Source organism: Canis aureus, chromosome 16 (assembly GCF_053574225.1).
Source record: "Canis aureus isolate CA01 chromosome 16, VMU_Caureus_v.1.0, whole genome shotgun sequence".
Taxonomy (NCBI): domain Eukaryota; kingdom Metazoa; phylum Chordata; class Mammalia; order Carnivora; family Canidae; genus Canis; species Canis aureus.
Genome location: NC_135626.1, coordinates 63,785,181 through 63,812,223, shown reverse-complemented (window position 1 = coordinate 63,812,223; position 27,043 = coordinate 63,785,181). Strand labels below are relative to the sequence as shown.

At 57.4% G+C, this 27,043-nt stretch overlaps 1 protein-coding gene across 2 annotated transcripts in view; it reads right to left on the bottom strand.

Moving 5' to 3' along the window:
• The window catches only part of TBCD (tubulin folding cofactor D), a 138,424-nt gene that overhangs the window by 27,725 nt on the left and 83,656 nt on the right, over positions 1-27,043 (bottom strand). For both annotated transcript variants that reach the window (XM_077854747.1, XM_077854748.1), the window contains 6 exons: positions 20,477-20,534; positions 14,115-14,144; positions 11,710-11,795; positions 6,093-6,173; positions 1,453-1,526; positions 41-158 (listed from right to left, as the gene is read on the bottom strand). In XM_077854747.1, coding sequence (XP_077710873.1) covers positions 41-158; positions 1,453-1,526; positions 6,093-6,173; positions 11,710-11,795; positions 14,115-14,144; positions 20,477-20,534 — 447 coding nt within the window. The remainder of the gene's footprint in view (positions 1-40; positions 159-1,452; positions 1,527-6,092; positions 6,174-11,709; positions 11,796-14,114; positions 14,145-20,476; positions 20,535-27,043) is intronic.

Below are 27,043 nucleotides of genomic sequence, written 5' to 3'. Positions count from 1 at the left end.
CGGCCACAGGAGTCACACAGACCGTGGGCACGTCTCCCACCTGTCCTCTTGCACGGCGAGTCGGTACAAGCCGCGGGCGAGCTCCGCACAGGCGAGCACAGCCCCGTGCCGCGTGTGCAGGTCCAGGCTCTGCGTCTTCGACAGCAGGCAGGGGAGAACTGCAAACGACAGGGGCCACGGGACACGTGAGCGAGCGCAGGGACCGTGCGTCAGACTCAGGAGCAACAGGAGGCTTACAGGGAGAGCTCCCTCCGCGAGGGCCGCTAGTGCAACGCCCAGAGTTAACGCACGTCAACACACCAGACCCTCCTCGGCGCCCAGAGGCGTGAGCAGGACGGCAGGTGGGGGCGCAGAGCTCCTCGATCCCGGGTCCCCCGGACACGGGGCAGGGATCCGGAGTGGAGGCGGAGACCTGGGGCTCTGCTGTAGCTACGTGGGCGGAGGGGCCGCAGCCTGCCTCCCCGGCTCGGAGCAAAGGAAGCTGCAGGACTCTGGTGCCCTGGGGACACCCCAGGAGCGGGCGGAGGGCAGACGAGAACCTCGCCACACTCCTCTGCCCACTGACCTGGGAACCACAGCCCTCGGAGCCTCCGCATCCCCGAACACACACACGCACTGCTGCGGTGGCTGTCAGGGCGCACGGCGTCCACGCAAAAGCACCCGCACAGGCGTTTGCCCATGCAGGCAGCCGGCAGCGGTCCATGCTCAGGGACCAGGGAGGCTCCTTATCTATTCATGCTCTTCGACGGGAGGAAAGGACAGGGCTGAGCCCCCGTCCTCCAGGCCGGGAAGATGTCCTGGAGTCATTGCTCTGGGGCTGCGGCAACGAGCAGGCCCCAAGGCCTCCCCTGGAGGGCCCGGGCTATGAGAGGCTCACGGGAGTAACATCGCGGACTCCAGATGAAGAGCCGCGACGCGACCACCAGCTAATTATCAAAGCATGATTTACACAGGTTTGACGAGGGCTCCCCACCTGAAACCAGATGCTTACTTATCCTGGAATACGGGTCCTTCCTGTCATAAGGTGTCAACACTCTGGGCCTGGCCGCTCTCCTCTCCCACCGAGGTGGGCAAATGGGACAGCAGGCCATTCCCCCAGCCCGGGGTGGCCGGGAAGACGCTTGTGTTTTAATTTATTACATTGTGAATCACTTCACTTAAAAAGATAATAATGTAGCTACTTCTGAAACACGCAAGATGCAGAACACGGTCCCTCAGGTCCGTGCACCCAAGGCTTGCTGGCCCCAGGTCAGGGCGTCTGTCCGCGGAGAGGCCACGGCTGAGTTCCGTCCCCCGACCAGGCGCAGACCAGCTCTTCATCCACACACGTCCCGGGGAGGAGGAAACATGGCAGGGCTCCCAGCCCTCAGGCCTGGACGCCAGCACGGTGCCCGCCCGGCACACACAGGTGCACACGTGGGTGCGCGGCACAGCACGGCCGGGCACACCTACCGTGAGTGGCGCTGTACTCCGGCGCTCGCTGGGCCAGGTTGTGCAGAGCCTTCGCGGACAGCTCCCTGATGACCCTGGCGGAAGGACGCAGAGAAAGTTAGCTCCTTCCTCCTCACGACTCCAGCTGCTCCATCTCGCAGACAGAGGACAGACGGGAGGGTCGACCGGCCACTTACTCAGAGCCACCAATGAAAACAAACATGAAGGAACAAACAAGTAAGAACTTGTGATAACAAATGGGGACAAATTCACCAAGCGACGGGCAGGAGCCAAGCCTGCGGTGGTCACAGCCGCCTTCTCCGGGCGCCAGGGGCAACGTGTCTCCCAGCCTCCCACACCCGAGGAATTCGGAGTAGGAGCAGCGGGCAGAGGCACGTGACCTCTCGCTGTGAGGACCAGAGGCTCACGGGGCGGATGTCGTCCGGCTCAAGCTGCGACGTGGGAGGCGGGTATCACGTCAGTACAGATATTTCCAAACACATCGACGTGCTCTCAATGCGTCGAGCGACAGAGGAAGCCCCCAGAGGTGGTGACCGAGGCCTCTTGCGTCCACGGGGCCCAGACGGCGTCAGACCAAACTCTGAGAAGCTCCCCCACCAGCTTCCCCGCCCCCTCCCACCCCCAGGCACCGGACGCTAGGACGGAACAGTGTCACCGCAGAAGCAACAGGACAACACAGAAACACGATAAAAACATTAAGGTGGAAACACATGCATACGAGGGCAAACGAGGACAAATGAGGGCTCCCTGTATGTGGACAACTGAATATCTGACACACGTCAGCTCAGAGTGAGCACCTGAAAGCAGGATGAGCCCCGTACCCCGGCAGGACCATGTCCCACACCTCCTGGCCCCCAGGTCCTGCTTAGGGGTCCACTTCCAACAGCAAACATGAGTGCTTCGAGGCAGGAGTGTCTCGGGCACCAAGCAGCTCAGCACCACGCACCCACGACCACCACACCCAATGCCAACCATTCGGTGACACGCCAGCCACAACCAACGCTGCACCCCGCAGCCTCCGTGAATGGTCAGGGCTCAGGAAGCCAGTTCCGAAGAGTGAGTGATAAATGGGTCTGAGAGCAGAGAACCATTTATTTCAGCAGCAAAAGGTCCCGAGGAGGCAAAGGGGGCAGCCACTCCGACACCAGTTACACGCATCTTTCCCAATTGGTGCCAGGTTGAGCATAAGCGTTCTCTACTTAAAACAGTTATATTTACCATGTAAACGTAAGACCTAAAACTACAAAACTCCTAGAAGAAAAGAGAGGAAAAAAGCTTCATGATGTTAGACCTGGTGAGGACTTCAAAAGCACAGACAAGAAAGTAAAGATGGGTAAAGTCTGCATTACGAAAACTTTTAAAGATTTTATCTATTCCTGAGAGAGAGAGAGAGAGAGGCAGAGACACAGGAGGAGGGAGAAGCAGGCCCCCTGCGGGGAGCCCAACGTGGGACTCGATCCCGGGTCTCCTGGATCACACCCCGGGCCAAAGGCAGGTGCTCAACTGCTGAGCCACCAGGGTGTCCCTGTTTTAAAATTTATAACTTCTGTCAATCGAAGGAAATAGTCAAGAGAGTGATAAGGCAAGCTACAAGATGGGAGAAAATAGCTGATTAATATAGAATATATGAAAAACCTCTACAACTCTACAACTCAACAACAAAAAACAAGTAGCTGGATTTAAAAACAGGCAAAGGACTTGAGACGCTTCTCCGCAGACAATACACAGCCAACTAACCCGAGAGAAGATGCTCAATATCAATGATCCTGGGAAATGCAAGTCAAAATCACAAGATGCTACCTCACACGGGCTAGGATCGCCGTCAGGAAAATGCAAGGCAAGGAATGATGAGGACACAGAGAAGCTGGAATCCCTGTGCAGGGCGGGTGGGAACGTAAGGAAGTGCAGCCATTAGGGAAACCAGTATGGTTCTAGGGGCTCCCTAAAACATTAAAAATAGAATTACGCCATATGATCCTAATTCCACTTCTGGGTATTTCACGCAAAGGAGCTGAATCCGGGGTCCAGAAGAGAGATTTGCACACCTACATTCACGGCAGCATTTTTCACAACAGCCAGGAGATGGGAGCAACCCCACGGCCACTGACAGACGAGTGGGCGAAGAAAATGTGCTCTACACACACAATGGAGTGTTGGCCTTACAACAGAAGGAAATCCTATCGCTGCTACGACATGGGTGCACATGAAGGAGAGCAAGCTCGGTGAACTCAACCGGTCCCAAAGTACTGTATGATTCCACTTACATCAGGACCCTGGAGGAATCAAATTTTTAGGGACAAAAAGCAGGATGGTGGGTGCCAGGGGCCACGGGAGAGGTGAGGACAATGAGTCCCTGTCAACGGCGACAGGGTTTCACTTTGGAAGATAAAAAGTTCTAGAGGTGGATGGGGAACATACGCAATGTTATTGCATTGTACACGAAAAGTGGTTAAGGTAATATTACGTTATGTACATCCTACCACAATCCAAAAAATTAAGTCATATTTATCTTTCTAAAATATTTTATTTGGGCAGCCCGAGTGGCTCAGCGGTTGAGCGCCTGCCTTCGGCCCAGGGCGTTATCCCGGGGTCCCGGGATCGAGTCCCGCGTCGGGCTCCCTGCATGGAGCCTGCTTCTCCCTCTGCCTGGGTCTCTGCCTCTCTCTGTGTGTCTCTCATGAATAAATAAATAAAATCTTTAAAAAATGTTTTTTTTTTAAAAAGCCCAATGTTCTGGAAAGTGTTAGCCGATGTGGTTCTGAGCATCTTCAAACCTGAAAGAACTAGGACCAGACAACATTCCCTCCACGGCCCGGCTCACACACCCTGAACACTTCCAGGTTTTCAGAGCTTATTCTAAAAGTATCTTCTTAACGAAATTGATAACAAGACCGAAGCCATGAGAAAAAAATAGAAAATAGCCACAGACGGGCAGAAAGTGAACCCTGCTGACGATGTCCTGAGCTCTGTGCAGACCAAAGGCCTCACACAAAGGGCAGACTCCGTGAGAAGGGACAGAAAAGCAAGACCCTACAAGACTCACCCCGGCTGAGGGCAAAGGGCATAGGCCGCAGCGGCTACGAGGGCTCCAGCCGGGCTTCTCTGCAGGGCCCTAAGCCAAGGACAGTTTCTACATCGTAAAAGGTCAGATAAAGAAAAAACTACAAATACACGGAACAGTGACCTGAAGTATTTACTGCCTGGCCCTTCAAAGAAAGCACGCGAGCCCCCACACCACGACCCCTCAGATCATACTCCAAGACCAGGAATTTAGCATAAAACAGAGGGAAACGTCATAATGATAAAGAGTCAATCCAATGGGAAGACATACAAATTATAACTGTAAACGCACCTAACAAACAGGCCGACCCAAAATGCACGGAACATGGAGATGGAGAAGGGAACGCTCTGACATCAGCTGGAGATTTTAACGGCTTCAGAGCTTAGCCAAACACCACGGGTGACACACGCACCGTTCTGGTCTTAAGTGTCCTACTGACTCACTAGTTCCTCGCAGGGTTGGTGCGTGGGATCTTTGTCCCAATTATGAGAGATTGTGCAGTGACGCCTCAAGTGTCAGAAACCAGCACAAGTCTCAGAAGATCCCCGGCAAGGAAACCGAGGAAGAGGTCTGCTGGTGGGTGGGCTGCACCCACGTAGGTGGCACAGGGGCGCCCCACTCCCAGGAGAGCCCTGCCCTCCTGCACACACGGCAGCCCCGCCAACGCCCCACCGTGCAGGGTGCTGGTCCTGGCAGGTCAGAAGGAACGCCCCGCAGGTGACGCCCCTACAGCCAGGCCCTCGACGTAGGGCTGTGAGCAGCCCCTACCTTCAGGCAGTCCTCTCCTCCAGCCCTGCTGCCTGCACCAGCAGCCACGCCAAGCCCTCCTAGACGAGGTGGTCTCGCCTTCCCAGGGGCAGTCACGGCGGCCGGCAGCGCAGACACCCCTCTGGGTTCTGGATCACAGGGGCCCCCAGCTAACTCGCGCAACACTCAGGGCCCTGGGGCTGCTACAGAAGGAGGAAAAGCTGCCGGCTTCCAGGAGACAACGGAGAAGACCGCCGGCCAGGGCGGCCACACAGGACAGCACGGGGGAAGGGGCCCCTGAGGGAGCGCCCAGGGGGCTGCTCCTGCGCTCCGGCACACCCCAACACGACCGCATCCACGCGGCAACACCGCACACCTGGCACACCTAAGGTCTCCAGAGGTAAAACTAGAGTCAGACCCTTAACCAGCACATCAGGCACGAAGACTGGAACGCCTATCACTTCGCAAAAGTCATCTTAACAGACAAAATCTATAAGAAGACACACTCAAGGCTTCGCTCTATTTAACCGCTCCTCTGGAAAAAAAATAAGAATTGTTATTTGACAGCTACATTTTTTTTTTAAAGATTTCATTTATTTACTCCTGAGAGACACAGAGAGAGGGAGAGAGAGAGAGAGAGAGAGAGGAGAGAGAGACGCAGGCAGAGGGAGAAGCAGGCTCCATGCAGGGAGCCCGACGCGGGACTCGATCCCAGGACTCCGGGGTCACGCCCTGGGCCGAAGGCAGGTGCTAAACCGCTGAGCCCCTCGGGCTGCCCTTTGACAGATATTCTGATAAAACACATTAGTAATGAGACAAACACAAAACTTACCCATCCCAGTGGTTGATCTTCATGGCCACCAGGTGGTCTATCATCGGCTGTGTGTACTCAGGAAAGCCGGCGATAAACATGCTGAAAAAGACCGTATTGAGAGGCGGTGAGGACGTGAAGGAGCAGGAACTCCCGCCAATGCTTGTGGCGCGTACAGCCACGTTCGGTTTGGCAGTTCCTTATAAAGTTAAGGACACAGAAATCCCCCTGGAAGTATTTACCCAGAAACAACCAAAGCTAAGCACCCACATGGAGACGTACGGCTCCGAGCAGGGTACTCCTCCGAGCCACACCCTCCAAACAGCCTGACCGTCTGGGACGGGTGAGCTCAGAGGGACGCTGTGGCACGCCACCAGCCACCAGCAACAGACAGGAGCAAGCTCCGGGCGCACACGCTGCAGGTGTAACGCTCGGAACAACGTTCTGAGCTGAGAAGCCAGACGCAGGAGTACATCCTTCCTGATTCCGCCATGAGATGTTCTACAAAAGGCACCAGCGGTCCACAGCGATGGGCTGAGGCTGCTCGCCGCCGCGTGTCATGCAGGTGCCGGTCACCCAGGGGAGACCTTGCTGACACCAGGTGACACCAGGTGTCCACTCTTGCTCAACCGTGCGCTTCACTCAAGGACAGCTGATGGAATGTAAATCCTGCCTCAGAGATAAAAGGTATAGGGCACCTGGGGGGCTCAGTCGCTGAAGTGTCGGCTCAGGTCGTGACCCCGGGGTCCTGGCACCGAGCTCCGCATCAGGCTCCCTGCTCAGCGGGGCGTCTGCTTCCCCCTCTCCCTCTGCCCCTCCCCCTGCTGTGTGGTCGCTCGCTCTCTCTGTCAAATAATTAAATCTTTAAAAATAAATAAAAATAAAAGTTACATCTAGTAAAAATACTGTAGGAGAATTAAGAAAAAAAATCTCCAAGTAGGACAGGCGCACTCTACCTACGACTCAAAACCCAGAGGCCGTACGGCCATACCACCCTGAGTGCACCCGATCTTGCCAAAACTCAGAGGCCATCAAGGAAGATCGGTCGGTACATTCAAACACGTGACCAAAAAAGAAAAACGTCTGCCAGGAAAAACACATCATGAAGTCAAAAGATAAAAACAAACTCAGAAAAAAATACCAGCAACTGTTACCACAAATAAGACACCTCTTTAAAATAAAATTGTTCCAAATCCATAAGAAAATACTATCACCTCAGAGGAAAAGCCTCAGTTTACAGAGAAGAACAGGACAGGACACAGCTGGCGTCCAGCCTCCTCCTCGGAGGAGACAGACAGGAAGCCTCCATCTACCCACCAGACAGCCAAACCTGGGGGTGCGGGTGCAGCCATCGTGGGCAGGACCTAGAGGCATCTAGAAACACTGCTGGGAGCACCTCTGTGGAGCAGCCTCTGTGGACGGTGAATGGCATCGCCCAAGGAATGTAAAACGTAAAGATCCAGCCATCCCACTGCAGTCGATTCATTCAGATAAAACCCCACAGGTGGGAAATCCTGCGTGCAAACACGTTCACATCACATCACATCACATCAAGCAGCCGAGACTAGGCCGGAGGGGAGGGACGCAGGGTGCGCAGTACGTCCACCCGGAGGACAGGAGGAGGGAGGCGCCGCGTGCACGTTCGGCTGGTTCTGCTGCGCGGGCACCACACCCAAGCCACCTGCCGACCTGCCGTCCCCCGCGGATGAGCACGCAAGCCGTGCCCACCTGTGCACCTGCTGCCAGCGCTCGGCGAGCACGGGAGGAAGTCAGCACCGCGGCCTGTGTGACACGAACCTGGCCTCTCCAGAAGACGAGCCAAGGACCCCCGGGAGGGAACTGGCCACCAGAGCATCAGCTGCACCTTGGGAACCGTACACCACACCCTTATGTCACCTCCTCCAAAAACACACACTCGTATGCGTCATTGTTCGAGAACACCCAACTGCTCCCACATATTGCCCAAGCCTGTGCGCCATCCACACCCCCCGTCACGGGCTCAGCCATCGGCCACGTGTGCTACCTGGAGGCTGAGAGACACATTGGACGGCACGGAGGGCCGAGAAGGGGGAAACACTTGGAATTACCCGAATCCTGGGTGGGCACGTGTGTGCATGTGCACGGGGTGAACACAGTGCTGTGTGAACATGTGTGTGCTACAAGGTGCTGGACTGGGGGGACGGGCACAAAAGTGTGTGTTCTGGATGTGAAAGAAAGCAGAGACTTCTCCAGAGATGAGGGAGACGGAGAGACCCTCCAACGGTGACAAAAGAGGTAAAGTCAGAAGGAAAAACAGAAGAACCAGGACAGTGGATAAGTGGTCAGAGAGGAACCCAGATGTGACCCCTGGGAGGACCCCATCACCGAAGGGCCCCTGGGACTGCCAGCATCCACGACCAATGGCCGCACAGGAAGAGACGGACAGATGCCAGCCACCTGAGCTCTCGTCGAGCTTGGGACCCAGCGACAGCTGACCAAGGGGGAGACACACGTCCGGAACCAGCGCCCGGTGCACAGCGTTCCCCGAGCAGCAGAGTCTGCACAGAGGCCACGTGCAGAGCCCCCCCCGGGGGGGGGGGGCGGTCAGCAGACGGCGGCAGGCCAGTGGGAGCCGGGCTACGCGGCAGCTGAGGGGATCGGCAGCAGGAGGAGCCCTTGAGGGCTATTAGGGACACAAGTGACAGAACTAGGTCACCAAGCAGACGCAGACAAGGAGGCAGTAGGAGAAGCAAAACGGAGCTGACTGTGTGGGTGGCAGCCGTTCGCGGAGCTAGGAGGCAACGAGGAGGCAGTTTGCTCTGAGGGCTCCTAAGTTAGAAGAGGTCGTATGGCAGGAACGTGCAAATTACTGGAAAGCAAAATACGACAAATGGGGTTTCGAGAAGGGTGCACAGGACCGCAGATGTCAGAAACCCACCAAGGAAACTTCCAGCAGCAAGACAGGCCAACAGAGCCAGCGACCACGGGTCGTGTCCCAACAGAAGCAGCCCCGTGTTCACGCGCTGACGTCAAAGGGGCTTCAGCAACCAGCCATCGGCGGACAAGGGACAGGCCAGGCGACAGCAGAACTCAGGAACGCGGGACGCCAGGACGCAAAGCAAAGGCTCCACGTGACTCTGTCCACACCGGTTCCAGAAAAGGCAGACTCCGGGCCCGGGAGGCGAGTCCAGGTGCCAGGGCCAGGGCACGCGGGGCTGTCGGGGCCAGGGGGCGCGTCCTGCGTGACCATACGGTGCTGCCCACTCATGGCCAAAACTCACATTTTAAGTTGGGGATGGACTCTTCCTATATAGAAATTACATGTAAAATAGTCGTATAAAATAACAATCGGACAAAAATAAACGTGACTTTTTTTAAAGGTTTACTCTCAGGAATACACAGGTGACTGTAAGCAAAAGACAAGAGACAAAAAGAAAACATTTGCAGACCATTTATCTGAAAAGGGGCTCATATCCAGAATAGGTAGAGAATTCTGAAATTCTCAATAGGAAGAAAACTAACCCAAGAACAGGCAAAAAATTTATCAAAGGAACCCCTGAAAGACGCTCCAAGTCCTCAGTCGTGAGGAAAACAGCAGCGAGCCTCCTGCCCGCCCGCCAGAACGGCTGTGACAGGAGCACGGGGAACGGGAGCACGGGTCGCCGGGAGCATGGGGAACGGGAGCACCGTCCTGGAAATCTGCCTGCGGGCTCTTAACAGCTGGGCTCCGGCTATTCCAGGCCCAGGCGCCCGGCAAGCGGAGCACTTGTCCTCAGACAGGCGTGTACGTGGCGTCAGTGTCGCACCCTGTGGAGCGGCCCAACCCGGAGGCACCCAGCGGCCCCTGCCCGGGCGGACGGGCCGATGCTCCGTATCCGCAGCAGAGCCCTGGGCCGCAGAACAAATCCTCAACACGCAGCAAGTGACAGGAGCAGCACAGAGCGTGTTCTGTGGGGCCCACGCACCACCTAGGAAGGCAAAGCACCCCAGCGGCCGGCAGGCCGGGGCCACTGGGGGAGGCCGGGACCTGGGTGCCCCGCCCCGGCGTGCTGACACATCAGAACGTGACACGGGCAGGGTCCCCGCGCCCAGGACGGTAACGAAGCTGCCCAAGTGAACACGAAGGCGGCGGGCCTGCAGGCACGGCCCACCAACAGCCTCCGCGGGCCGCTGGTCCAGCCTGTGCAGAGCTGTCATCTCCAGAGGAACCCCGGCTGACCCCCGCCCCCGGGGAACCCGACCCCCCCTTCCAGCTGCCGAAGTGCAGGCCCATCCAACCACGTCCCACGACGCAGGACGATGCAAACCCTCACGTTGGCTCTGAGGCTCCGCACGACGCCCAAGCTGGGCCCTGCTGGCCCTGGACCGTCTCCCGGGCTGCCCCCCTCAGCACAGTCCCCTCCCTCTGCATCCCTCCCCCAGTCCAGGCGGACAGCAGGACCCTGGGTGTGCGCCCTGCCCTGGCCCCAGGAGCCCCACCCCACGACCACTGGACTGTGTCCTCACCGACCGCCCCTTGTCCACACTAAGACGCCAAAGGTGCCGTCAGAACACACCCGGCGCAAGATTATGTTTTGCCAAACATCTCTATGCCACGCAGACAACTGTGACATCGAAGTCTTAGATCAGCTTAGAAACCCTAGCGACAGGGAAAACACAGCAAGGCTAAAAACTGGGCATTAATGTTACCCAAGAAGCTCCAGGAAAAGGGGTAAATTCTCCACATTAAAATATATGTTCAAAAAAAAATATATATATATGTTCAACTACTAACAAAGAAAACAGGATGACGGCAGGAAAGAACTGGTTAAGGCCCAGGAGGCCACTAGACGTCCAGACGAGACAGAAAGGACGCTAAAAACAGGCTGTTTAGTCAAAGCGTCTTTGAGAAAGAGAGCAAACGCTACATTTTTTAAAAACTCTGTGCATGCTGGTCATGGAGAAACATAATTTCTGCACGGTCTGCCCGGGTGCGCAAAGAATCTCTCCCGAGGACGGAGAGTGGTTCACACGTGTCCGAGGCGACAAAGCAGAGCAGCACGCCATTCCCGCGTGGGCACCGCCGCGAGGACTCAGGCAGTGAGGCCACGAAGCCCACAGGACCAGTGGGACGCGGGGCCCACGGCGCTGGGGGCGACACTACGTATTAACCCAGGACCTGGTTTCTCTAACTCTTCTTACTCGCGTCTCAGAAACAACCCAGAGACCTTCAACTTGGGAAACATGATTTTACTGAAAAGAAAAAAACAGGACAGACACACAGTCCCTTCTAAGCCGCGTCGGCCTGGCTGGCGGCTGCAGGAAGCAGGGAGCGCGGAGGCAGCGGCCACACAGCAGGACGGGCTGGGAGGAGGGGAAGAGCAGACACAGCTCATCCCAGAGCTGCGGCCTTGACACGCACCCTCCCCCACCAGAAGGCCGCCCAGACCTGCCCACGCCCCTTGTCCCTTTGGATTAGTTTGCGTTTTCTAGGGTTTTACATAAAAAGAATCCCGCACTAGGCACCCGGCCTCATCAGCAGGAAACACAAATTTCGGTCACATAAATTATATTTACTCTTAGTGGACTTTCCAAGGGGAAGAGAGAAAATTATGGAGGCTTTTCTGACATCGGCATCACAGGAAAATATTACATTTTTTGACAAACATTAGAAACTTACCTTATAACCAGGAAACAGTTAGCTCTGTTGCCAACAGCAAAGTAGTCCGCTGCGGTCAAAATGTCAATTCCATGGGGGAAAGTGCCCTAATCACAGAGTCAAGAGGAAGAAGAGCACAAAAATGACACAAGTAAGGGGAGGCCTTTCTAGGGGAACCACCGCCACACCCACACCCACACCCGCCCACGCCCACACCAGGCACGCTGGGGACCAACAGCACACAGCTCCCTGGCGGCCCATCTCATGCTGGACACTGCACTACTATAACGTGAACCACTCAAAAATATTTAATTTTTTTTTTCAAGCAACTCAAACGTTTTCAACTTTAAAATGTTTTAATAGACTCTCTTTACACCCACACCGTAAAAAATAAAAATAAAAAATCAGGTTTCAACAGTGAGGCCCATCTCGTTCGATGGGCATCCCAGACACTGCGTCTCTTTCAAGCAGGTTTGCAGGACCCTACGCGCAGGTGCGTCGGCGCCGCGTGTGCACTTCAAGTCTGCGTGTGACATTCTGGGAATTCTCACCAACACGCCAACACCACCCATCCCGTTGGGGAGCTTGCGTGCCCTCCTGAGTGTCCCTCTTTGCTTCGGTGGGTTCCCATCCTTCCTCTGCAACGTTCCCCCCGAGCCGCAGGACACTGCCACGGGCAGGGCTGGCACCCTGGCCCCCACCAGGCTCCACCTCCTTCAAAGTCCATGTCTCTTAACCAGCTGCCCGGCTCCCCCACGCCCGTGCTGCATGCACGCTGCTCACAGGAAACATCGTGCAGGGGGGTGGGGAGGCTGAAGGGACACCCCCTGGAACACTGGCTCCTGGCTGGTCCTCCAAACCTAGACGGTGGTTAGAGGCCTTTCCTCTCCCTGATGGTCCATCCAACCTGAGTGTCCCCCCACCAAATGGGACACGGGAACGGCCCAGAGCCCCGAGCACTCTGCGCCTGGGACAGGCCTGGCTCTCCCCCAGCAGGCTGGAAGCCAGGGGTGGGGAGACGCCTCCTTCCCCTGGGCTCTGGGCTCTGACGCTGGGGTGTCCGGAGCCCCTCGGCTCAGCTTCCAGCGGGTTCCCTGGCTACGACGCCTGCCCACCTACCCCCTATGCTTCCAAGTTCCTTCCCGTCCAGCGCCCTCCTTGGCCCGAGCAGCACTCCTTCGGGAGCTCTCCACACTGGCGGCCCCAACACCCCAAAGCTTGTTCTCTTCGGAGGTGAGCCGTCTCTTCCTAGGGAGCCTCTATCATCTATGTGTCCAGGGGCCCCCCAGGTGGCACCAAGGACACTGGTCTCAGCCACCTTCGAGCCAGGGAAGAAAGGGAGAGACCCTGAGGAGACAGGTGCTGGAGGACAACGAAACAATCGCCACCCTGCAGGGAGCTGGGGAAGCCAGCCTGGACGGCCGCCCGGGACCCATTCTGGGAGCACCTCCCACCAAGAACCACATGTCGTCTCCCCTGCAGAAGCAGGTCAGCCCTCACCCTGGCCCCTGGGAGCACGACAATGGAACCAGGAGACCGTGGACCCGCGTGCAGAAGGCCCCTCACGGTGGGCACAGGGGGAACCTGCAGGCAGGCATTCTCCTCCCAAACACCCCAACGTCAAGTCTTCCTTCGCGGAGGCCTGCCCTTCCTCAAGGGGCTCCCCTTGGGGCCTGTAGCCTGACTTCTGACCCCCAAGTCCCAGACGCCTGTCACCATCTCCCCTTGTCCCCCACCCAGCCCCGTCTGCTGATGGCCTTGCCCACAGTGCACATCCCTCCACCCCAGTGCTTCTTCCTGGGGCTTTGACCAGAGCTCAGCTCAGTGTTCCCCCAACATGACCTGCTCCTGTCTACTCTTCCCCAGGCCAGCCACACGTCCCAGCGTGGCCACCGGCATACACGGTGTGAATGACCCAGTGACAAGGGCCACACCACCCAGCCAAGGCTGACCAGCCGGGAGAGGCTGGGGCCTGGGGGCACGACGGTGCTGGGGGGCAGAGAGAGGCCACAGGATCAGCGGCTTCCGGAAGCTGGCTCCGACACAACACAGCATGGGCAGGATCATGCCTCCGTCCCTCAGAAGCCAGGCTCCTCCTCCCACATCCCTCCCGCCCCACAGGCAACTGCTAAAATCGGGTGGCAACGCATAAGGCGCTGACCTGACGTGGGTGTGCGTGAAATCACTTACACGTTTGGGTTTCCCATAAAACACAGCACTGTTTAAAACTTGTGTCAACTCTCCCCTGGATAACATCCCGAGTGGGTCTGTGACCAGACGGCACCGAGTCAACACAAGCTCATCCTAGGTAAATTCCATACCCACATCCGACAGTGCGAGGAGATACCAAGTCTGTAGCTTTCAGTATTTCTACTGCTAAAGTGACGGGAAGTTTTAGGAATGAAGATTTCAAGAAGTAGCCATACCTGTCTTCCCACATTCTCCTGGAAAGCGGCCTAAGGAGAAGAAGAACAAACAGAGCAGGTGAGTTAGGTTTGCACTTTGCTAAACATCAGGAGAGAAATTCAAAACAAATGCCATGCAGCACAAATGACCCATGGCTTTATTTTTTTAGATAAAAGTCTGCATTGATAGCCGATCAGAGCACCAAGGGTAGCTGTCATTCTGTCTCTAGGTCCTGGTGCTTTTTCAAACCACTAATCAAGTTTATAAAATCAGACACATCCTGAAAAGTGCCCTTTGGAAGTGGACGCTGAGCTGCTCGCAGAAGCCGAATCCAAGGCTCCAGACAGAGGCGTGAGAACAGAGTCCAACATGGAACCCTTGTCCTGGGAACTTGGAGCAGCAGCTCGCAACCCCACCCCACCCCCGGGGCCTGCCCCAGGGCCGTCACGGACAAGCCCCGCCGACACAGGCCCAGAGCTTGAAATATTCACTTAAACCCAATAAAGTGTCTTTAGGCGCTTACTGGACAAAACCCGTGGACTTCCCCAGTAGTTCCCGTCCCATGTCTCCGCCTGCCCTGGGACGTGTGACAGCCAGGCCAGGCCGTCTGAGTGGTGACAACAGGCAGCACCTCCTTCCCGTCCACCACCCAGCCGGTGCCCAGAGCCGGGCTCAGAAACCGGGGTGGCCCCGGGGGAGCAACCTGCCGGTGGACGCGGCCCCTTCCCCGGAGCCGAGCCTCTGGGGCCGGTTCCCGCTGCACGCACAGGGTGCCGCCAGGGAGCACACGCAGGGATGCGGAACGGACTGGAGAACCAGAGATCGCGGGCAGGTCCCACGGAGGATCAGAACCAGGGTCGTCCCCAGGCACCAGCAGACGGGCTCCTCACCCAGGGCCCTCCCGCGGCTTTCAAACCAGGAGAGAGACCCGATTTTCACTTGGTAGCATATTGGGCCTTTTGCAACAAATTTATTAAAGAAATTAAGAAACCAACCAAAAGGCAACGGAAATAAGATATAACATCGATTTACGTAACAAGCAATATTTAGGAACACATTTACCAGTTTGATGACATCAAAAAGGCAAAAAATAAAAAATATTTTTTAAATTTAAAAAGCAAAAAATAATACAAGATTTATGTGGAAACACAGAGCCCTGGAACAGATGCAGCAGCCCTGAAGAAGAGGGGAAGGACCGCGGGCCCCAGCACGGGTGAGGTCAGCACGTGGGCGCAGAAGACAGGCACCACAGGGTGCAGCACGACAGAAAAGCAGAGAACCTCACCTCTAGGACGGAGGCCAGGCCCTGAATTCTGAGAGGGGGCACCAAACCACGACCCGTTTAAGAAAGAACTGACAAACGGGTCACACCAAACGTTAAGACTCCTGCTCTGGGGATCCCTGGGTGGCTCAGCGGTTTAGCCTCTGCCTTTGGCCCAGGGCGTGATCCTGGAGACCCGGGATCGAGTCCCACGTCGGGCTCCCTGCATGGAGCCTGCTTCTCCCTCTGCCTGTGTCTCTGCCTCTCTGTGTGTGACTATCATGAATAAATAAAATCTAAAAAAAAAAAAAAAAAAAAGACTCCTGCTCTGTGCAGCACCATGTCCTGGGGACAGAAGCCACAGCCCGGGAGCAGGGCCCGCGGGCCACGCGCCAGCAAGGGCAGCACCTCGCTTCGGGAGCAGAACCACCCACAGTCAGCCCTGCACAGGCCAGCCAGTGAGGAAACAGGCCGAAGGCTCCAAGAGACGGTGCGCGGAAGTGAGGCACAGAACCATGGAGAGGTGCTCGCCACCAGAGGAAGGCAACAGGACGGCGCAGGAGGCGTCGCCGCACCCTGATAGGACCACGCAGCGACCCCACAGAGGCTGGCAGGGCCGCGGGGGACGGGATCCCCGACAGGCGGTGGGAAGGTGCGGCGGCGAGCCTCCACACGGGGCTACACAGGCACCCACCGTCCACCTGCCACGCCACTCCCGGCGTTAGGCCAAGAGAAAGAAGTTATGTCCACGCAAAAGCCTGGACACGACTGTTCACGGCAACTTAAATTTTTTTTTTTAAGATTTTATTTATTTACTCACGAGAGACCCAGAGAGAGGCAGAGACACAGGCAGAGGGAGAAGCAGGCTCCACCCTGGGAGCCCGATGAGGGACTCGATCCTGGGACCTCGGGGTCACGCCCTGAGCTGCCGCCCCAGCTAGAGCCCAGGTGGACCCACGGGGAACCGCCAGCCCAAAGGGTCACTTGTGGCAGGACTTCCTCCTTGCAACATGGAGCGGAAAGGCAGCCAGTAGGACCACAGGGCCTGAGGGGCCGCACACCGTTCAGCTAACTGGGCTTCAAGGAGATTCCGTGTAACTGCGATGAACCAGGCCCCCGGCCCCACCCCGGCCGCCGGCCCCCCAGCCCACCAGCCCCCCAGCCACTGGCTCCGCTCCAACAGAGCAGCAAGTACTGAACAGCTCCGTAAGGGTGAGCGGTTGCAGATTCGCTAATGTGCTGGTTACCCCGTAGGCCCCCTCCCGGCCTGCATGAGGACAGCAGCTCGAGGCCTGGTGGGGGCAGGGGGCCCCGGGTGGCTGGCAGTGCACAGGCCCAGGCCCTCCTGACCTCGGCCAGGAGCGCCCCTCACACCCCGGCACTGAGGGCATGAAACCTGAGCACAAATAAGCGCCGGAGGGGGCACAGCAAGCCTTGGTCTGAGCTCCACAGTAAGAGAACTCCACGTTGTCACCTCCTCGGTCCCAGGTGTCCAAGCGCGCTTCCAACACGTGCCTCTCTGACCCACAGCTTTCATTCAGAACCGGCTGGGTCGCCCGGCGTACCGGGATGACGCCCAACACAGAGAATCCCCTGCAAATTTTGAAGGATTATAGTCCTAACTTGAAAAATAAGAGGACTTCTGGGTTTTCTCACCTCTTTCTCGGGGTTTATAAAGGCAGCACTGCTTTAATTTTACCACTGCTTCCCATTAAAATGCTGGCTTTACAGTAAACAAAAAAAGAAAATGTAAAAGCTACTTTCTAACTCCAGATTTCACAAAAAATCATCATCGTGTTTGAAAGCATGAATATGTTCCTGGGTGACCATCAGGGCAGAGACGTGAAGGCCCCTCACGGAGTCACGGGACTCCTACTGACGCTCCAGAAACAGAACTGCATCAACACAGAGGAAACTAGCTCCGCTGGCAAACTTCCTCTGGAGAGAAAATTCTGAAGGGCCAGAGCCCAGGACCTCCTGTGTTACACTGTCTCAGGGTGCAGAGGGCAGGCAGGCACGTCCAGGGGCAGCGGACGCTCCGCCCGAGCTCCCGCACACGAGGCAGGGCCCGCGGCCAGGCACCTGTGCTGCCGGGGACACAGGACAGCGCACGGGGGAGCACCCGCGGCTGCACCTGACGACTCCCGACAGATAAGTCCCTTCACTAGAAAACACACAGGCTAAGGGAAGTGAGTTAGGAACGTGCTTGCAAAGAAACAAAACAGGCCCAGATGGGTTCACCAGTGATTCCCAGCAAACATTTGAAGTAGAAACAAAGTAAGAGCCAGCTTTATTTTTAGAGACTTTATTCATTTAAGAGAGCAAGTAGGGCAGCCCAGGGGGGGCTCAGCGGTTCAGCGCTGCCTTCAGCCCGGGGCGTGATCCTGGGGTCCTGGGATAGAGTCCCACGTCAGGCTCCCTGCATGGAGCCTGCTTCTCCCTCTGCCTGTGTGTCTCTGCCCCTCTCTCTCTCTCTCTGTCTCTCATGAATAAATAAAATCTTAAAAAAAAAAAAAAAAAAGAGAGAGAGAGAGAGAGAGAGAGCAAGAGAGAGCAAGCAAGAGCAAAAGCAAGAGCCCAGGAGCAGAGGGAGAGGGAGAAGCCCGACGACACGGGCTCCATCCCGGGACCCCAGGGTCATGATCTGAGCCACCCAGAACAATCTTTTAAGACTTCTTCTACAAAATACAAGAGGTAGAAACACTCGCAATTACCTCCGTGGGGCCAGATTACCCTGATTCCAAAGCCACACAGAAAGGTCCCTTACAAACAGACTGAAAACTCCGGCAAACTATGTGCAGCAGCACGTGAAAGAGGACAGGACAAGTGGGATTTCTCCTGGGAATGCAAGGTTGGCTCAATACCTGCAAAACTGATGAGCAGGACACAACATATTGACAGAAAAAAAGCACAAAATCACACAAGCATCTCACAATCAAACATCCACTCAGGATGTAATCAAACAACACAAAACCCTTCACAACAAGCCAGCAGAACCTCTCGACCTGCTAGAGCCTATTTACAAAGGCTTTCCAGTTGATAGTGAAAGCCGGCACATCCCCAGACGGACGCCAAGGCGGCCCCCACGGCCCCCACGTCGGCTCAGCATGGTGCCTGCCCCCCTGCACCAGCACACTTAGGCAAGAAAAATAAATAAAAGGCATCGAGACTGGAAAGGAAACAGTAAACTCTTCAACTTTTCTTTTCCTCACAGATGACAAGATCCTGCACGTGGAGCCGTAAGGAGCCCACACGCACCAGGAGTGAGGTGAGGGCCCTGCCGTGCCCCACTGACCACCCCGCCTCGGAGCCGCCAGCCCCACAGGAACCGCAAGGAAACACCCAGGAACTGGGTCCCCCAGGCCCGCAGGTGGTGCCAGGGGCCCTGGGAAGCACGGCCTTGAAAACAGAACCCCAGGCGTGGGAACGGAAGACACAGCCGCGGCCGAGTTCCCCTCTCAGGGACTGGGCATGTGGGTCCCTCACCTGGGTGGCCCCACCCCTGCCCCCACCTGCGCCAGGTACTTCCCTGGCTCCCAGCCACTCCAGCCTGCACCGTCCCAGCTTGAGTGTGACACGAACAATCCCCAAAGGTCTCCCCAGAGCAAGCGGGAGCAAGCCCAGCACGACACGGATCCTCCAAATCCCACATTCCCAGCAGACCCTCACCTGCCGAAGGCCGTCTGAGCGCACCTAAGTGTCCCGGCATCGAGTGGTAGCTGTCACCTCTGACCCAGCCTGACCCAAGGGGAGCTGCTGGCCTGCGCCCTCTCTCACCAGTCAGTCTCCTCCGCTGCCACACGGGGTGCTTACTCTCAGTCCTTCTAGCAGACACCCCCTGCTCCTCCTCTGTCTCACCAACTCCCACGGGCTCCAGCTGGACCAGGCCGAGGGGCACAGATGCCTCGTCCGCCCTCCCTCCAGCACCTGGAAGCGTGGCTGCTGCCCGTGGGGGACCTAGAATCAGCTTCAGCCCCCAAGTGTGTGGGCAGAGCCGTCTGGAGCAAGGCCCTCCTAGGCTCACCATCCTGTCCCACCTCTGGGCCGGGAAGACCTGGCTCCCCGTGGTACGGCGGGGGCCCCCAGGGCAAGGCAGGCAGCTCTCCCCACACCCCAGCTCAGGGCCGCCAATCCACCCAGAGGACACACTCAGGTCCCCTACGACACAAGGCTCACAGAATCCCTCCCAGGCCCCCGCGCCTCTCGGGCCAGACCCTCCTCCTGCAAAGACCAGAGCTCAGCCAGGACCAGGGCCCTCCTGGCTTCATCCCCTGGTCTCCCCCATCATCCTCAGAGCACAGCCTTTCTGCCCATGTCCATCCCACGCTTCCTGACACAGAGGCCCCTCCGCCACCAGGCTCGGCAGCTGAAGGCACGCCTGGTCCCTCAGCACCCACAGCAGCCCACGTGTGAGTCTGACCTACGCAACTGACCAAGAGCAACACAGCCCTGTGTGCGGCCGGGACATGGCCTGGCAGCCATCATGTCTGCCAGCATCTGCAGGAACCCCCGAAGCAGAGCTCGGGGCCACATCCCAGCTCCGGGGAGGAGCAGCGGGATGTCGTGTAGACTCCCGGTCAGTGCCCCTCGAAGCAACGGTGCAGCCTCCTGAAAGCTCTTCGCACACAGAATCTGCCCCGAGCATGACCAGGCCCAGGGGAGACACTGGCGTTTGAACGCAGAAAGGCCCGCTGGGGCCGCCAGGCACGTCGGTGAGGCCCCAGGCCCAGCACGCCCGCGTGGGGCTGAGCGGACCTCTGCTTGGCAACACGCCTCCTGAAGCTCTGAGGCACCTGCCCCACTGTCACGTTCGGGTCACACAGCTGGAACCCACGGTCTTCTCCTTGAGCCTGGTCGTCAGGCACTGTCCCGTCACCCACGAAGCTCAGATGGCGGCACTTCTCGGCCGGCGGTGCCGCATGTAATCCCGACCCGCCTCACAGGTTAAAGGGCAGCCCCTTCTCCCGGAAACTGGGAGGAGGCGTGCACTGGCGCTGCGCCCGTGGCTGCCCGGGCACCGCACCCGGCAGCGAGCAGGAGTGCGCGGCCTGCTGAGCAGAGAAGGGCACGGTCCGGACCCGCCCACACCGTCAAGCAAAGGAACAAAACAGGAAAACTCACAGAGGCTGCTCTCCTGCAGTTTATGTTTCGGTCAAACACCGTGGCAATCACCAGGGCGCTGTGAAAAAAAGAGGAAAATAGTTAAAAGGAAGTCTGTAAAAGGACACAGACCCTGCCACATGACTGGGGAGCCAGTGTCTGCTCAGCGTCCCTGCACGGCGAGCTCCCAGCACTCCGGGGCCTGCCCCCGGTCACCTGAGTGCCAGCAAGGTCACAGGGAGGACACCCGCCATACACAGGGGCCTCGGAGAGAACGTGCTCAGCCTGGGGGGGGTGGGCAACAGGCAGGGCTGGCATGGACATGGACACAGACCTCGGCACCCAGACCCCAAGATGCACGGTGACACGGGGCGTGCGCAGGCAGCCGGGGACACCTAGGCCCTCCCCCTTCTCGGAAACCCAACCAAGTGCAAAACACAGCTATCGGGGGGACGCCAAGTCCTCCAGATGCCATGCCCACCCCACCAACCACAACCACCTCGGCGAAAAGGAAGCCTCTCCAAGCTCATAACATTCATCAGACTTCGCTTAAACCCCTCTTCGTGAGATCATCGCGCTTAATTATCACTGATGAAGCAGAAAGCACTCATTTGACTCTGTGTGGCTTTATTAACAGAAAACAAAGGATTTGGGCAGAGGAGAGACGGCGCTGTTTCTAAGGATGACTCGAGAACCTGCAGCTCCCATCGGCCCAGAGAAAATGCCCTTAGAAAGGGGTATTTCGGACACACGGAGGCCACCTCCCAGCGACACGGCCCGTCAGCTGGGGCCTGACGCGACCCACTCCTATTTCTACATCTCCTCTTCCTCCTCCAAATATGTGGGTCGTCCCATCGGCACATCCACAGTTCCCGCTCGCCAGCCTGGACAGCAACCCGTGGGCCCGACAATCCCTCCAGCTGCCCCACGTCCGTCGGTGCCCCCCGCGCAGCTGTCGGGGTGCTGGGCCCCGCACCGTGCACCTGCCCCCCCGGCCAGCAGCAAGCAGTGCAGGAGGCAGGTGCCGCCGGGGGGGGGCTGCCCCTCGTCACAGGGGCCCGAGGGACAGCCGCAGGCCCGGGCAGCCTCCAGAAGCCGGCGGGGGCCGCGTTCTCCCAGAGCCTCTGGGGGACCCGGAGCCTCCGGGGGACCCGCCCGGCCCACTCCCCGGTCCTAGCCCACCGAGGCCCGCATCCGACGAGCGCCCCTCCACCCTGTACCGAGAAATGCCCCCGCTAGGACGGCCCAGTGGGCAGCACCAATCACGGGGACCGGGTGAAGCTACCCACAGTCTGCCACACGGAAGGAGCGCGTCGGGTGTGTCTCAGAATCGGCAACACCAGGGCCCGGAACCAGTCTGGTGGTGGCCAGGGGTCGGGGCGGCTGACGACCAAGGGTAGGATGGGGGACTCGGGAAGACGCAGCCACGGTTTGGGACTCTACCTGTCTCAGCCAACTCGGAGTCTGCCAAACCCCGAACGGTACATGGCGGGAGGGAACCTGAGTGCCGCCACGGAAACGAGCCACTAGAAGGGGGGACCCCGACGGCCACGGGAACACGCCTGCCTTACGCAGCAGCACGCAGAGGGCCAGCCCGGGGCCCTGGACGGGGCAGTGCTCCTCCCAGGCTGGGGTCTAGCAGCTCGCGGCCCCGCACACGGCGGAGGACTCGCGCGAGGAGCCCAAGAGCCGGGGGGCAGCCAGGTGGGCGGGGGGGGGGGGGGGGGCAGCCGGCATCGCAGCGTCCACACGGACACGGGCACTTCGGCCAGAGGCGCCTGGGCTGGTGCCTCTGTACTGGATGGACTGAGAGCAGGGTCCAGGGCTCTGATCTCAGCACAAACCCCAGAAGCAGCTGACCTCAGGGCTGGGGCAAAGGAACAAAATACCAGTCTGGAGAATCTCGTCACCCTAGAAAACGGAAAAATATTCAAAGAAATAAAATTCTGAGTCCCGCTGAAAGGACACAGCAGCCAACATGAAACCACTGCCACGGCCAAAGGCAGAGCCATCTGAGCGGCACAACCAGCAAGCGTCAGACGACAGGCCCGAGGATATAGATCCTGCCTGCGTCCAGACATCAGCAGACGACGCGCGGGTAGAAAGGGGACAGGGAACCCCCTTTCCTTACAGGAGGAGAGCTGAGAGAGCCACTGCTGGCCACCGCGCGCCTCCGCAGGCAAGACCCACAGACGGGCAGACAGGTGCCCTCGGCGGCGGCCAGAGCGGGGACAGACGGGGACACACAGCAGCACAGAGGGAGGCCAGGGACCAAAGGCAGCCTCCCCGACGCGGGGTCTGGGGTCTGGGGTGGGCCCTGTGACCCTTTCCCGCGGCAGGCGGCTGGGGAAGGGCCCACGGGAGCCTCTCCTACTCTTCTAAAAACTCTAAGTCTCAAGTTGCTTCAGAATTAAAATTGTGAAAAGTAACTACACCTCCGAAGATTTCAGTGTCTGGGGTCCTTTCACCGGTGAAGCTAAAAATAAATTCGCCAAAACTCTTACCAGAGCTTATTCCCTTTCTCCTCTATACTCCTGACCACAAACTACACCCGAAATGAGATTTAAATAATACTGAGCTTAAAAGTGAAGAAAAGTCACCTCCTCCTTCACCTACTGGCTTCTGTTAATATTAGAAACATAAAAGTGATGGCCATGTGTTCATGTCATGTCTCAGTAACTAAAAATTACACAACTAACATTCTTTGGTTTAAGATTTTTTTTTTAATCTTTATTTTTTTTAAATTTTTATTTATTTATGATAGTCACACAGAGAGAGAGAGAGAGGCAGAGACACAGGCAGAGGGAGAAGCAGGCTCCATGCACCGGGAGCCCGACGTGGGATTTGATCCCGGGTCTCCAGGATCGCGCCCTGGGCCAAAGGCAGGCGCCAAACCGCTGCGCCACCCAGGGATCCCTGGTTTAAGATTTTATTTATTCATAAGAGACACAGAGGGAGAGAGAGAGGCAGAGACACAGGCAGAGCGAGAATTAGGCTCCGTGCAGGGAGCCTGACGCGGGACTCGATCTCGGGACCCCGGATCACACCCTGGGCCAAAGGCGGCGCCCAGCCGCTGAGCCCCCCGGGCCACCCTACATGACCGCCACACGTGCGGTATGCATCCTCAACATATTCTCAGAATTAACAGAAATTTCGCCACCACGTGTATGTTCAACAAGAGCTGCTTGTCGTAATCCGTAAGATTGTAAGCATTCTAGGAAAAGATATTGACCAAGAATTTCCGCTTTAAAAAATCTGACCCAATAAAAATGCAGACTTCCAACTGCACCAGCTCTGGGTCCAGCCGACACTACCAAAAGTCTGTATTTTATATTGAGTTCTTGAAATTTCCTGTCAATCTATTTGTCCTAAATCGTAACTTTTAAGTTCTGGAAGACTGAGCAGAGAAACGGACAAATGTAGAGAAATTGCAGGAAACCGCCCGGGAGCTGCCCAGGACGCCCTGGGAGGGGCTACACGTCATGGGTCCATCTCACCCACTCGGGCTGCCACCAGGTGCGGGCGTGCTGGCCGTGGCGGGCTGAGTCCACTTCCAGCCAGGCACCCTGGTGTGGCCGAGGCCACTAAGACACCTCGCGGGTTTCTCTTCGTGGCCGCCCAGTGTGGCCGCCAAGTGGTGAGCGTCCTCCCGAGGCCAGCCCGGTGGAGAACCTGCTCTACGGGGCCGGCGGGGAAGGGCCCACGCGAGGACGGCTTAGCTTCGAGTCTTTGAGCTCCTGCTGCGACCAAGCCCAAGTACTCACAGTGAGCGAAGGTGCTTCTAGTTTTGCCACGTGTGTCAGCTGCTTCCTTTCCTCCCAGCCATCCCCTAAAAGCACAGCGGGCAGCCACTCGGGGGGTGGGGGTCCCACACAGTTACCGAGGGCCCCTTGCCTCACAGGAGCCCAGAAGGTTCTATCTCTAAGTAACCCCGGGCAGAACTGTGTGTGGCACATGGTGCCCAGCTTGAGGCATGAGGTCCCCCGTGTCCAGGAGGGAGGAAGGAAGGATGGATGAAAGGAAGGGAGAGAGGGGGGAGGGAGAGAGGGAGGGAGTGGGGAGAGAGGGGGCCTCCCCCAAGCCGGCCTCCGCGGGGCTGTGTTGGCTGCAGCCCGGGACCCTGACCGCAGGGCCTTGCGCACGGCCTCGGCCCCAGGCCTTCTGCACTCACAGGTAAATGGCTGAAAATACTGTTTCATCAATATTTTACCAAACTTAACAAAGTAGGACACGCACAGCTTGCCACGTGTGTCAGCTGCTTCCTTTCCTCTTGAAAACACAGCGTTTAGCCAAGCACAGACTCCGGGGTGAGTTCAAGAAGTCAACTGTGCGGGTACCTGTGTACGTAACCAGTTCCTAAATCTGTTCAGATTGAATTTCTAAACTGCTCTAATTTCACATTTTCAGAATGAAACTGGCTTATCTGAAATATTAGTGTGTTTCAAGCAAACACAGGTCTGATAACAGCGGCCCAACATAGTGATGGAAGCTCCCGCAGGCCCGAGGCCCCTTCTCCCGAGCGGGACGCGGCCGAGCGCCTGAGTCACCAGACCTCCATCCACGCGGAGAGGGGAGAAGGTGGCCCCAGGCCAGCCGCACACGCTGCCCGCGGGCCCCGGTCAGGCTGGAACGCGTCTCTGGTGTCTTCACCTGTTTGCTTTCGCTGCAGGAGCTTATGCGATACTTCACCAGGATTTCCCAACACGGAGAAATGGTCCGTGTCAAACAGAAAGGGACTTTCTTTCTCGTCCGCACCAGGGGGAAGCTGCACGCCTCTACCTGCCCTGAGCCCCAGGCACCTGGTTTCCAGCAGGCACAGCAAGGAGCAGATCTCATCCCAAACTCAATTCTGTTCGCCTGTAGAAGGTTTAGCTCACCCACTCACCCACTCACCCACACACACACACACACACACACACACACACACAAATGGGCAAAATACACTGGTTTTACCCTAAGTAGCATTCACCCCACCGTGAAGTAAAGGAACTTCTTAGAGAAGCAGCAGGCGATCGTCTGCTATCCATCCACGCAGTTTTAAAGGGCAAACCACATCGCCGTTTTTGAGTGAAACACAGGACCTGCCCGTGACTCAGTCTTTGTCCCCCGCGTCCTAAGAAGCGAAGCTCCCCCCATTTAACACGGTGGCAAAACACCCGAGACTCCTCAGGCGCCTTCATGTCCCAGCAGAGCCGGAGCGGAGGCCGAGTGAGGTTACCAGACGGGGACAGGGGAGCGACAGGGGTGCGCTCTGGTCACCAACCACCATTTAACTACTTCTTGAAGAACAAAAGGGTTATCTTCCCTCTGGAAGTCTGCCATTAAGAAACGCTGAGTGAGAACAAGACGTAGCTTTGAGCAATGCTTGCCATTTCCTGATTTTTCAGGACAATCTTGCCCTCGAGGAAGAGATCTGGGACTCTCCATCCCCAGGCCCTGCCCACACTGCAAGCTGCCGGCTGGGCTGGCTCCACAGGCTGAGTGGGCGCTGCCCAGCGCGGGAGGGCCCTGCGGCACTGATGTCAACAGGGGCTTGGCTTACAAAAGAGTTTCAGGTGAGGAAATCACCGCAAGGTGACAATAACACGCAGGCTGGCAACAGCCGGCTCCTTTTTCTTTTTCTTCTTGCAAATTAGCTTTTGATTACTGGTGAGAAGGTATCCCATGGCCGGCGCACGACCATCCGGGGCCACTTTAACCTTGTGTTTCAGTGTTCTTAAATTACAAGCGGCTTTCCAGGTAGGCCTGTTTACTTTTCCACAAAATAATTATTTGGCCTCTTAATCAGTGTGTAATGCTTAATAGGAGTTTTTAAAGCTAACCAATTTCAAAGCACGATTGAATCTAGCTAGACCCCTGGTTTCTGGCATTTGTGAGACAGGGAGGGTGAGTGCACGCCCACCAGGAGGCTCAGCTCCTCCGCCCTCCCCAGGGTCCCTCTCCCGAGCACCTGCCAGGCCCCCCTCCTGTGACCACCACCCTGTTCCCCTCACCGGGCGTCTCTACTTCACGCCACAATGACATTCTCCTCTCATCCACTTCTGCAGGATCCACTGGAGAGTTTGTGAAAGTACAATTAAAGATAGCACGGTTTTATCGTGAGCCAGGATTAATGGGTTTAAAAGCCGACAATTAAAATGTGGTCACTTATTACACACCGAGGGAGGCAGGTCTCGAAGCACACACCCCAACCGATACTCCTGGGGCAGGGAGGCGCGCGCCCGCAGCGTCCGCCAGGCTCCCCGGCATCATGACTCACCTCCCAGCCCGCCCGCCCGCCCCCGGATGCCCGCAGCCCAGATGGACGGGAAGAGCTGGAGCACAGGTTCCCTCAGAACCTGCCAAACTGGCCCGAAACCTGCTGGGCACGGCTCCCAAGGGCACTGGGTGATCCCACCCTGGGACAGGCGCTGGACAGGGAACAAGAGGGGCCTTTCCACACAGACTCCCAGGTAACTCAGGAGAAATCCGGAGTCTCCAGACCCCCCTGCTAGTTACTGGCCCCCGCGTGTGCGATCCCAGGGACGAGAACCCACCCTCCCCGAGATGGAAGGGAGCCAGGGAGCCAGGGAGCTGGGGAGTTTCTGC